The sequence below is a fragment of the Syngnathus scovelli genome, chromosome 4 (assembly GCF_024217435.2).
Source record: "Syngnathus scovelli strain Florida chromosome 4, RoL_Ssco_1.2, whole genome shotgun sequence".
In the NCBI taxonomy this organism is placed as follows: Eukaryota; Metazoa; Chordata; class Actinopteri; order Syngnathiformes; family Syngnathidae; genus Syngnathus; species Syngnathus scovelli.
The window spans coordinates 2,281,985-2,295,560 of record NC_090850.1 but is presented as its reverse complement, the minus strand read 5'-3'; the positions used below and the strand labels follow the sequence as shown (position 1 = coordinate 2,295,560).

Below are 13,576 nucleotides of genomic sequence, written 5' to 3'. Positions count from 1 at the left end.
GGCTCCTGCCAATTTGTGTATGCTAACTTTTCCACTCATACATACCTACACTGAAAAAAAAATACTTGTGTATAGCAACAAGACACAGCAAAGCAGACATAGTCTTATAAAGTCCAGTTTTTCTTGGACTGCACCTTGACAGTAGAGTTCCCACCCGTCCTGTTTTCCCCAGAATTTGTCTTAACCAGTCTATTCTGGGATACAATTTGTCCCCGTCTCTTGGAGAAAATGTAAAAACCAAAAATTTCCTTTGTTGTGTAGTTTAGAAATGTCCCCTGTGCTTTTGTGATTATTTAAAATTGTCTCGATCTGTTTGTCGATGCATACATCACGCGGACGTGCACTGGTGCTAAAAGCGACTCACATAAGGCAAGCAGGGAGGGAAATTTAATGGGAAATGTTCATTTTCATTTTGTTTTACAATAGATATTCCTTTCATTATTTGTTTGAATTTTCAAACTGAGAGAAATTTAGGGACAAAAACATGCTCAAATAAGCGTGACGTGAACTTTTGACCGCGGCCACTGTATGTGCATGGCAACATATCATAGCTGAAATGTGGTTAGGGAAGACAAAAAACAACTGGACGTGTGTGTTTGCCGCCATAAATGTTTTAGGTGCACATTGATCTGCATCTCAATAATACATTTGTGTGCATTTTAAAGGGGCACCCTGCATAAATAGAGGGGGCATAGAAAGGCCCAAGTCCATCTTTACAGTTAAAAAGCAAGTTAACTCAACGCGTTAGAATTCTGCACCTTCGAGCTGGCAGTGCGTGTTCCTCAAGTTAGGTGGTTGTTGTAGGAGTAGAAATGCCACTAGTTACATATGTCCATAGCTGATCGTGAAATAAAATCCAAATGAAAATTTGCTTGCTTATGTTTGAAGCAAATATTTAACCCCCCCCCCTCCCCCCTCCTAAAAAAATGACCATTCTATCCCAGGCATCCAACTGTGCTTAGCATGCCCCTGAATTCGCACTGAATAAGGTCCTTTCAGTAAGCCGTACAGAAAGTAATCATCACACCCTAATTGAGTAAGCAGATAGTAGGTATATAAATTTTGTTAGCACCATACTAATATTGCATTCTAAGCAATTAGCATGGATTTAAAGCCAATGAACGTATATATATATATATATATATATATATATATATATATATATATATATATATATATATATATATATATACACACTCAGACTTCAGAATCTTTATTATTTCCCGGAGTGGCAATTCATAATCATAATCATTACATTGTGCAGCATCCAGACACCTATACCTCAGGGGCAGGCTCACAATACCTGTTTCAAGAAGTCTATAGTGGTTGGCACAAAGGTGTTCCTTTACGTATTTGTTCTGAGCCTAGATAACAAGTACCGGCAGCCAGACGGCAGGAGCCTGTAGTGGAAGGCCAGCAGGTGGGGCTATTCGTTGGACAGAATAGCCCTAGCTTTCCTAGTGGCCCTGGCTCTATACAGCCCAGAAAGCTCCATGAAACCCGTCCCAGCAATACTTAGACATTGTGTCTTAATAGGTTTGTGAGAGGATGGAGATTCACTTACTATGATGAGCCGTTTCAAGATTAAGCTTTTATCAGGGTTTAATCTGCAAAACTCTGGTCAATTAGTATGACAGGCAGCAAAACTTATTCTTTGTAATACTTTGGGTACTCGCAAAAATGGGCAAGTCTTTCTTGGTGGTCTATTATTGGCACTTGTTGCTCATCTGACGCTGCACCATTGATAGCAATGAAAATGACAATGGCACCATCTGCAGGTGTGTAGCTGGTCACGCAGCATGCCATTGACTTTTGTCTTTGTCAAAAGTCAATGGCATGCTGCATGACCTGAATAGTTCTGGGTTGTAATCTGATAGATGGTGGCCATCTAGTAAATTATTTAAATGGCTGTGTCACCAAAAAAAATCAAACTTTACAAGTTTAATGCTTAATTTTGAGAGACATGTGTTACATAAGTCCAACTATTCCAACTAAGTTTTTATTAGAGTATTAAATACCCGCAAAACACTAATCCTTTGGATTTCTTGATATCATTTTTTATTACAGAAATGACTGGATCAACGTGGGTGTGTGCTACCCTCAAGGCACTACCTTTGTTGTCATCTCAGACATTCACATTCGCCTGACCAAACAGACCCGGAAGACAGGAGTCTTCATGAGAACAATGCAGAAGGAGAAGCTCAACCACTCACATCTGACCAGGAGCTATTACTACTGGGAGGAAGACACAGGGTCAGACACACAAAAATACACAAGTGTCTTACAAATGTGTTATTTGTTATCGGTTTGTACAAATGTGACTCTTCATAAATATTGCAAGTTACGTGCTAATATGCATTTTCAGATTATGATTATCATATTTTTATACAGGCGGCTCGGTGGAACACTGTTAGCACGTCCACCTCATAGTTAGGAGGGTGCAAGTTCGACTCCGGCTCTCCCTGTGTGGAGTTTGCATGTTCTCCCCGTGCCCGCGTGGATTTTTTCCAAGCACTCCGGTTTCCTCCCACATCGTAAAAACATGCTTGGTAGGCCGGTTGAGCACTACAAATTGTCCCTAGCTGTGAGCGCGAATGGTTGTTCGTCTCTGTGTGCCCTGCGATTGGCTGACAACTAGTTCAGGGTGTCCCCCACCTACTGCCTGATGACTGCTGGGATAGGCTCCAGCATGCCTGCGACCCGCATGGGGACAAGCGGTATAGAAAATGGATGGATGGATGGGTTGGGTGGATGGATGGATGGATGGATGGATGGATGGATGGATGGATGGATGGATGGATGGATGGATGGATGGATGGATGGATGGATGGATGGATGGATGGATGGATGGATGGATGGGTTGGGTTGGGTTGGGTTGGGTTGGGTTGGGTTGGTTGGTGGGTGGATGGATGGGTTGGGTTAGGTTGATGGGTGGGTGGGTGGATGGATGGATGGATGGGTTGGGTGGGTGGGTGGTAGGGAGGGAGGGAGGGAGGAAGGGATATTTTTATACATATGTCCACATCAATTTGGGTGATAATCAGGCACCTTATTTATTTATTTTTTTACGAGGCAACATATGGACAGGCAACCTCACAACATGAAGTAGGTAGATACGTATATATTGCGAGTTTTGTTCTAATATTTTAGAGAATAATTATCACATGCCTACACTTGCTCACACAATAGGAGATATCTCTTGGTCAGATTTTTTGGACGTTGAGTTGTCACATTTTCCACCGTACCCCCTACCGCCGCCCCCCTTTGGCGACGTCATACGCTAATTTTATCAGGTGTGTTGCAGTAGGAAGCCATATAAAACATGCAAAGCACCAGATTCCGAAGAGTGGAATATGTGACCTCTGATGTAGTCCACACTTTGTTGTACTACTTTTGTTAAGACAGGACAGGCGAGTTTAATTATTACAGGTTACATTCCAACATAATCATAGGATCAAACTAACCTGAAAACCCTAACATAACGTGTTCAACATATTCAAAAATTTATTAAAAAAATAATTAACATGGCGGGTGAGTATGAATGTCCATTCAAATGTCCCAAAAACCACCATGGGCCCCACAATTCTTTGCCTGTTCTGTGGGTGAGTAAATACTTTAATGGTATGTATGTGAGCACAATATGTACAGTAGATCTACCCCATCTATAATTACCATTGACCTCTCGGGGCAACCAATTTTTACTTGCAAGCTTATGTTCCTCAATGGCTACAGGGAAGACACCACAATAATAAGGTTCTTGCTTCTCCTAATTACCCCCTCTGTCATAACTTGTCTGAGGAACTGTCCATAAAGGATGTTATCTTTGAGTGATTTGGAGTGGTGGCGTTCTGCACGTAAAATAATGTTCCCATCAGTTTGTATATGATCAATAGTAGTGTTTGATGTTGTTTTTTGTTCATTGACAAAAATAAGTAAATCCATTAAATGTTTCATATCTGTGTTGTGTTCCACAGTAAATTTCAGGAAAGGCTATTTATTATTAGGATAATGTCTGAACTGAAATAATGAGTCTTCTGAACCTATGAACAAACATAGAATGTCATCAATGTATCTCTTTAATATGATATTGTGTTTAAATTAGTTGCTAGGACTACAAATGTAGAGGTTTGCATAATTGAACGCAAAGGGAGAACTTAAGTGTCCTAATCTACCTCTTGATAACATCATATCTGCAATATAACTTTGTGTGTATAGACATCAACATTTTGTACTGATAGATGGATATATCGACATTTTGTACTTATGGATGGATGGATGGATGGATGGATGGATGGATGGATGGATGGATGGATGGATGGATGGATGGATGGATGGATGGATGGATGGATTCGGAGTGGCAACAAGTTGTGTGAAGCGGAGGTGCAAATAATGCAGGAGGAGATGCCTGAATAGATAGATAGATAGATAGATAGATAGATAGATAGATAGATAGATAGATAGATAGATAGATAGATAGATAGATAGATAGATAGATAGATAGATAGATAGAAAGTTAAAGTCCCAATGATCGTCACACACACATCTAGGTGTGGTGAAATTTGTCCTCTGCATTTAACCCATCCCCGTGTGATTTTGATCCAACCCCTGGGGGAGAGGGGAGCAGTGAGCAGCAGCGGTGCCGCGCTCGGGAATCATTTGGTGATCTAACCCCCCAATTCCAACTCTTAATGCTGAATGCCAAGCAGGGAGGCAATGGGTCCCATTTTTATAGTCTTTGGTGTGACCCGGCCGGGGTTTGAACCCACAACCTTCCAGGCCCAAGGCGGACGCTCTACCACTAGGCCACTGTGTGTGTGTGCGTGTGTGTGTGTCTGTGTGTGTGCGCGTGCGTGTCTGTGTGCATGTGTGTGTGTGTGTGTGTGTGTGTGTGTGTGTGTGTGTGTGTGTGTGTATACATACACACCGTAATTTTATATAAGTCGCGTTTTTTTTCATAGTTTGGGTGGGGGGGCGACTTATAATGAGGAGCGACATATATGTGAATTCTTTCAAAAATGTTCCCCCAAATAAAAAAGTGAAACCGCGATAAACGAACCGCGATGTAGCAAGGGATTACTGTAATTTGAATTTCAAGTGATGTCAGCAGCGCGGCGCAGCGCGGGGGTTGTTTACAAAAAGGACAAAGATTGATCACGGGATGACGAAGATGACGAAGGGCGCCACGTACTACCGGCATCATTAGCGGCTTTGTTTCTAAGTGACACGGAGGACGAAGAGTTTGAAGGACTTAAGTATTTGGAGTGACACAGAAGGTTTGAAAACTATTATGGCTTTTACGCACGCCGGTCCTACTCTACGGAGTTCTCTTTCACCTCCGTGAATAGAAGTCGAGGGCCAGCGCTCGGCCGGGTGGCTGTCCAGGGACGGTGGATGGGGCTCGGTCATGGCTTTTACGTACGCCCGGTCCTATTCTATGGATCTCTCTTCCACCTCCGTGGCTGGAAGTCCACGCCGCCACACGCCTGGAAGTTTGTTTTGTTAAATAAAGAGCCGTTTACAAAACCCACGTCTTTCCTTGTACTTTGTTAACGCTACAATATAGTTATATACTAGATCTGTGGAATAACGACGAGGCTGACGTCAGGGCGCACACGCGGAGTTGTTGACAAAGGACAAGGAATTTGATCGATGGATTTAATGATTTAGAGTGCACAGATGGTTTGATAATATTATTGCTTATATAATGGTTATTTGATATCTAATTTATATATCGTTATATGGGCCTGTGGAATATTTTGAAGTGCAAGCGGCGTCAGCGGCGCGCACCCATTGTTGACAAAGGACGATCGATGGATTTAATGAATTGACACAGATGGTTTTATAAACGTGTTATTTATGTAATAGTTTTTTTTAATAACTCTGAATATTACGTCAGGCCCGTTCTCAGCTCTTCGTTTGTGTTTATGTCACGTTAGCATACCTATCGTTTAGCCTGTTGTTGCTCGTTCAAGTCTGTTCTTGGTGTTGGATTTTGTCGAATAAATTTCCCCCCAAAATGCAACTTATACTCCGGAGCGACTTATATATGTTTTTTTTTCACGTTATTGTGCATTTTATGGCTAATGCGACCTATATTCCGGAGCGACTTTTAGTCCGAAAATTACGGTATATATATATCACAATTACAGACAGAGCATTGTTTTTAATCATGTCAATACTTCCAAACTAACTGTGGTGGTTCCATATGATGTGTTTTGCAGGCTGCTCTTCTTGAAGGTTCAGGCCCATAATGACAAGGAGCAATTTGCCTTTTGCTCCCTCAAAGGATGCGAGAGGGTAAAGATAACAGCAGTCATCCCTAAAGGGAGTCCACCCAGCAATTGCATGGCACAGGCCTATCCAAAACATGCTGAGCTGCCTGTCGTAGATGTGCCAATGCCCAGGAAGATCCCAAATGACAGACTGGTGAGAAATGGGAAAGAATCAATTTCATACTCAAATAATATTGAAATGCTCAATTTGTGGTGGACATTATACAAATATTTTGGAAAGTTTGATAATGAACATGTTGGCTTGCTGAATGTGGTTCAACAGTCTTAGGTTTATGTTCATCTGAACTGAATTTGTCATCTGAAAAATCATCTAAAATTAATGTTCAAAGTGAAGACTCCAATTAGAAATCATAAAAATAGAAAGTATATGGGCTTAGAACCTGCATCGCCAGCAAGGGGTAAACATGCACTAATTATTAGGAACCAACACTGACATTGATACTTGATTTTGATTGAAGTAGTGATTTTATAAAATAATTTATAAATAAAAAAATAATTTATACAAAAGTAAAATGTATATCTATTTATTTGTTGTCTTATTGTGGGAACTCAGTCTCTCTCAAATGTCAAAATTGTCTCATTATATTTATTTTTGTTTGTTTCAGCACTCACCAGAGCACTTACTGGAAGTCAAACTAGAGTCCTATAATACTCGGTTTTTCCACATTAAGGAGGACTTTGCCTTTACGGAGGTATTTTTTTTTCCTTTGCGTTGGAGATTTCCCTCACTGCTCTGACTTAAGATTTGCATACACTGCAAAATGTTACAAATGTTAGTTTCGAATTATAATTCAGTACAAAGTACATGGTCATATTTTGGGATTTGGGCTGTGGGACCAAGGTATTATGTTCAAATTTGTGCTCAATACTTAATGTTATTTTGTTTTACTACTATTCCCTGAGTTTCAATTTTGATCAATTGCACTTTCATTCGTGGAGCTTGGTAAACCAGACCCAATGTTGTATCAGGTGTTGATGGCACTAGAAGCATTTATTTCAAAGTAAGACAGATTTTTTTGTTTCCCCCTCAAAGTCATGCCGGCTCTTTGCTGATTGGTTCCTTCAAATTGTTTGTTTGCTCAGGTGTGCCCCACCTCAGAAATGCACATCAGGCTACACCAAACCACCTAACTATTTTCCATTCATTGCGCAGATTAGTGCAAATGATACATAATCTGGGTCCTCCGAGGACCTTTTCTGAATTGGGCCCTGTTTTCTTGACTAGGTATAAAAGCCAACGGAACGCTAATGACTGAGGTAGAGGAAGTAGTACTAAACCTTAATATCAGTTCATATGTATGTTTAAGTATTCAAGCGGGTAAGTAGCTCACATTCGCCTCATGTAACCCTGAATTACTAACTGCTGAGACTTTTTCCTTTTTTCTTCCTTATTTAAAATACCTTCTATTTTTATAATACATTGTATAGTTACAAACATTGCTTTGAGCGTCTGATTAAATGATGCTGAACAGTGTGTAGTAGCACTTTCAAAAGTTATGTGAATGACTGGCAATGACAGGTGAATGGCCGGAAATTGTACCAACCAGAAGATGGCGTGCAGCTAACCGTAATCGATGGGCATGATGGCAAGGTGATAGAGAGCAAAGGCTTCAGGAACTCAATCCTTCAGGGTGTGCCTGCGCAGATAAACAACTACATCAGTGGACTGAAAGATGGGTAAGAGCAGGCTTTGCAATGTAACCAGCAACACAATACAGAAATCTTTGATTCATAATGAACTGAATGCAGTAAAAATATCCAACTAAAATGATTGCTTTCCTTACACAAGTTTGTAAAAACGTGATTAATTGGAGTGACTTGAACCACGGTTTCTTTATTATTGTTATTATGTCCCATTCTTTCTCTAGTTCTGTTGTTCTCCTGACATCAAAAGGCCGTCTGATAACAAGAGGTCCATGGACCAAAGTATTGGAGCGACTTGGCGCGTACTCAGGAAAGCCATTGAAAGGTAATTTCTGACAATATAATATGATTTGTTTTTCAATTAAATGTGTAGTGTTAACCTTAATGTTAACTAAAATAGTAGTCTGCTAATTTACAATGAATGATGCTGTTTCAGGACATAAAATAATAAATGCCAAACTCGGGCATCCATACAAGCATCTCTGACAATATTTGGAAAGCACAGAGCATTTGTTTAAATACTAGATGATGAATAGACATCATAATTTAAGTTAGGTACATTTTATTTATAATGCGACAATTCCGAACATGTTATCTCAAGGGATTCCTCACACATTAAACATGTCGCACCAAAACGGTGGCATTTTGCTTCTCAAAATTTGAGACCGTGAAACTGCAATTTTCATCTACTCGCACCCAAATAACCAGTAATTTACTGATTAAAACAAAAAAAACCTATTCTTGAATATATTTTGTTGCTGACAAACCTGCACTCCACATTTCAGTAATATAGTGTAAATAAGTGGGATGAATATTTACACTTTGATATTTACTCTAGCCCTTTCATGACACAAATCTTCTACTTGCGCCCCTAAAATGTCAGGTTACAAAGTTAGTCTCAAGCCCTGGAGAGGCAAAGGAAAAGGTTCCCTCTAAGGCATAACCTATGAACTGAGACTTACTATGTGCTACAATCATTTGTGGTTTTGGACTGGGAGAGGATACTAAAATAACCAGACCCACTCAACAGCTTTGGGCACGCAAGCCAGAGTCAACACAAGAAGCTTGCTTAGAAGCAACAATCTTCACATCAGGTCCTCACCCTCTTCAATGTTTTCCTCCTGTAGATAAGTTGGCGTTTGTAGGCTTCAAGGGCTCATTCCACCCTGACTGGATTCGATTGGAAGTGGACCCCGACAGAGCCAAGGTCCACCAGGTCCTGCCAATCCCTGTGGTCCACAAGATGAAGCTATGAGTGACAGGCAGAACGGAAAGAACAAAAAGCCTATGTGGCTGCAATATCATGAAAACAAAACAAAAAAATACACACACATACTCAGACAATGCACTCACTATACATTGACTATAGACTTTTGTGGTCCAGGTCCAAGTGGTGTGTTTTTGATTACTAGACGGCTTAAACTCGACGTAGAATTATTATGCAGAATTATGGCCGACTCTTCGTACATTAACGGGAAGTTTGAGACGCTGCACTTCTATCATGAGCACATTAATCATTACTATAGTCCTGCTGGCATTTTGCATAACATGCCCCTGAGGAGTTATTGTCAGAAGACACATGCGAGTACAAGGTGAAAGCCCTTTTGCTGTGTGAGAAAGCTAAGAAGCTCGTCAGATGATGGTTGGTTGGCCACGCTTGTCAGATATTTTAAGTGTCTAAAACTGCAGAGTTCATTTGAAAGCTGAAGTTTGGACAACAACTAAGTTTATTTTTGTCAAGCTAAATATTACCTATGGAAAAAGACACATTTCTGCGCATGTACTTTACATTTAAAAGCTCTCATCTGCTGACCTCTTCAACATCAATATTACAAGCAAGATTTTGTCCAAACAAAATGAAGTGTGTATCATCTGCATCCTTCCATGAAAGTGTGGCTATAGGTAATCTGTGAAACAAGGGTCCTAAATGTCCATGTTATTAAACTCAATTACTCAACAAAAAGAAAAATATAGTCATTGTTAGCATCCAATGCAGGGTTGTGTAATAGTAGCTTGTATATATATTTTTTTATTTTGAAGTCCCAATGATCGTCACACACACATCTGGGTGTGGTGAAATTTGTCCTCTGCATTTAACCCATCCCCGTGTGATTTTGATCCATCCCCCGGGAGAGAGGGGAGCAGTGAGCAGCAGCGGTGCTGCGCTCGGGAATCATTTGGTGAGCTAACCCCCCAATTCCAACCAATTCCAATGTGATACATTGCTCTGTATTTTTAGTGTTGAACCAGCAAAAGGCCCATAACTAAAGGATCCACTAAATGTCAAACGATGGAGTTTTTATAGATGTAATTTTCTTATTTAAAAGTCCTGCAGAAACATTTGTTCCAATCTGGACCCTCCCTTTGCCGAAATAGCTGGTCTTTTTTCGGAGGGTGTAGGAGTAATTCAGTGTTCTGTATGTTTGACTTGTTTTTAAAATTCCACAGATATGGCATATATTTTATACTTATTTATTGTACACTCCACCAATCCAAATCTGCAATGAACATCATCTGAGTTGTAACGTTGTTTCTGTCCTCTGTGTACATGTCAAGGTAATAGATAAATTTTTCAACCTCCTGCAAACTTGTATATGCATTGTTCACTAAACAAAATGAATGTGTTGTATGCAATTAGAGCCTGACGTTAATGTTTGTCTTTTGTACATAAATAAATAATGCTGATGAGAGATTGACTGGTATCTTTTTTTTCACAGTGGCAAGAACAAAGAACCAATTGAAACATTTCAAAACTGGCATCCTGCAAAGTTACAGGACAGCACTGAACTTTTTATGTGTTGTGACATGGTGAAAATACTCCAAAGATGAAGAATCGCACAACACTTCATGCACTGTTTTCTTTTTTTTTTTTTTTTAAGTCTCCCCTCACTTAGCCTGTATTCAGGGGTTCGTCTTGTCTCCTGACAATGAGAGACATTTCAGCCTACCCTCGCTTCTGTGGAACCGATGGAGAGTACAACGTACAATGTAAGTCTTACATAATAGGGTGTTGTGATTAGGCAAGCGACTCCGACTTAAGAAGTGTAGAGTGTGTGTGGGGGGCATCACTCCCTACACTACTCTTAACACATTTATTAATTCTTTTGACAAAACTGCATGTCAACAACTTCATTGAGCAAATAAGTTTGTGCCAATTACCAAAAGCTATAACATTAATGCTAAGCTGTGTGTTCAATAGAACTCAATGCAGCTCTTCTTACTTTTTGGTTTAGATGGGTTTGCGTTTTAGACAGCCTTGGATTAACTGACAAATTGTGAGGTAAGAAGCAGATGTAAGATTAGTTTGATTATTTAGTTGTACGCTTGATGGGTGGGCAGGCATTTTGCAAACCAAACTATTTGGGTAGGACAACGTCTTTAAAATATGTACACAAGCACTTAAAAAGTAATTTTTACATAACATGTCAGTAATTTATCCGCAACCATTACAAATAACTTCTGTACCTGTAGCCATTTTGCCTCATTAGTTTATCAAAATTTTTAAAGGCTCAGTACAAAGACAATAAATAGTGTTTTACAGATCAGATGTTCAAATTCTGTGGATCAGTTCATCCTCACGTTCTACAGGTGCCTGATAATGATCCTGATCAATTGAATCAAGTGTGTTTAACGAGGGAAATTTTGAAAACATGCAGGAAGGGTTGGAGTTTCACACCTGTGATGTGGATGAACCTAACTTTCCACACTGTCATCTTGCCATCTGCCTTGCAAGGTGAAGTTTGTCAAACGCACCTCTTCCAATAAGGTGCCCCCGGCTAACAGGTGTTGTGCTCGATTTGGTTCCCCCGTGAGCGTCAGCACTATGTTGTTTTCAATAAAAATATGAAGAATTCACGTTTGCGTCAGTCAATTTTAATTTTTATAAAGGATTATTCTCATTTGATGTCTTTAAATTCATCCGCGTTCTGCCATTGAAGCGGGGTGCATTCAAAGACCAGTCGTACAGACGGAACACTCACTCACTTACCAAAAAGTAACGATATAATTACGTGAGCTCTTTGCATAAACCTCGATGCAAAGAAACTCCTCCTTTTGGGTACCGTTACATGCTACAAGGAGTATATATTACAAATGAGACTTTATTCTTAATTGTGATCATCATTCATCCATCCATTTTATTACTCAGGTATTTTCAAAGCAAATTAATAGTGTTGCATTTATTAATTTGCTTTAAAATGACAGCGCAATATAATTAAAAGCTGACACTAGCAATGTCAAACGTGTTCATTTAAGAAAAAGCCACACACGTTTTGTGATCAAATCTTTCATAACGAGAATGATTTGAGTGAATTGATTTGAATGAATAATTGAAGAAATTTCAGTTCTGAAGGCTCCTTTTGTCCCAAGCAAAGTGAAAGGTGGTAGGATAAAAATTGTAACAGGAACGCTATAAAAAATGTCAAGCCGTGAATATTTGTGCCCCCCTCCCATTTTGAGAACGGTGAGTCCTGGACATCGACTGGCTCTTTTTCTGTCTTCCTGGGGGTCTGCTCAGGTAGTGTGGCAAATTTGAACAGGTTCCCTCATTCCTAGCCCAAGTTACAGGGGGGAACATATCCTCACGGGTGCCCCGTGAGGATATGTTCCCCCCCTTATTTTGAGAACGGTGAGTCCTAGACTCCAACTGTTTTTTTTTTCTGTCTTCCTGGGGGTCTGCTCAGGTAGTGTGGCAAATTTTAACAGGTTCCCTCATTCCTAGCCCAAGTTACAGGGGGGGAACATATCCTCACGGGTGCCCCGTGAGGATATGTTCCCCCCCCCCCCCCTTATTTTGAGAACGGTGAGTCCTAGACTCCGACAGTTTTTTTTTTCTGTCTTCTTGGGGGTCTGCTCAGGTAGTGTGGCAAATTTGAACAGGTTCCCTCATTCCTAGCCCAAGTTACAGGGGGGGAACATATCCTCACGGGGCACCCGTGAGGATATGTCCCCCCCCCCCCCCTTATTTTGAGAACGGTGAGTCCTAGACTCCAACTGTTTTTTTTCTGTCTTCCTGGGGGTTTGCTCAGGTAGTGTGGCAAATTTAAACAGGTTCCCTCATTCCTAGTTCAAATTACAGGGGGGGAACATATCCTCACGGGTGCCCCGTGAGGATATGTTTCCCCCCCTTATTTTGAGAACGGTGAGTCCTAGACTCCAACTGTTTTTTTTCTGTCTTCCTGGGGGTCTGCTCAGGTAGTGTGGCAAATTTGAACAGGTTCCCTCATTCCTAGCCCAAGTTACAGGGGGGGGGACATATCCTCACGGGGCACCCGTGAGGATATGTCCCCCCCCCCCTTATTTTGAGAACGGTGAGTCCTAGACTCCAACTGTTTTTTTCTGATGATTTGTGCAGTGATACTGTTATTACTGCACTTTATCAATGTCTTTGGCCTTATTTTGGTCAAACAACTTTGTTTCTTTATCATATAACATACATAAAAAATAATGACTTTAAACTTTATTAAGAAAAAAAAAGTTTTTTAAATAATAAAATAAAAAAAATAAAAAATGTAATAAAAAAAAAGCAAAATGGTCTTCAAGAAAGCTTCAAATATTTAGCATTTAATTTCTGTACATGCTGTACACAAAAAAGAGCCTTCGGTCGGAGGCTCCCCGACACATACAAGATCTTTGCATAA

At 40.3% G+C, this 13,576-nt stretch overlaps 1 protein-coding gene across 2 annotated transcripts in view; it reads left to right on the top strand.

Annotated features, from left to right (window-relative positions):
* Positions 1 to 10,627, top strand: part of LOC125966881 (cell migration-inducing and hyaluronan-binding protein) — a 266,570-nt gene extending 255,943 nt beyond the window's left edge. For both annotated transcript variants that reach the window (XM_049717394.1, XM_049717393.1), the window contains 6 exons: positions 2,068 to 2,253; positions 6,222 to 6,426; positions 6,899 to 6,985; positions 7,813 to 7,970; positions 8,162 to 8,262; positions 9,065 to 10,627. In XM_049717394.1, the coding sequence (XP_049573351.1) occupies positions 2,068 to 2,253; positions 6,222 to 6,426; positions 6,899 to 6,985; positions 7,813 to 7,970; positions 8,162 to 8,262; positions 9,065 to 9,192 (865 nt within the window). In that variant the 3' untranslated portion in view covers positions 9,193 to 10,627. The remainder of the gene's footprint in view (positions 1 to 2,067; positions 2,254 to 6,221; positions 6,427 to 6,898; positions 6,986 to 7,812; positions 7,971 to 8,161; positions 8,263 to 9,064) is intronic.
* Positions 10,628 to 13,576: the final 2,949 nt, after the last annotated feature.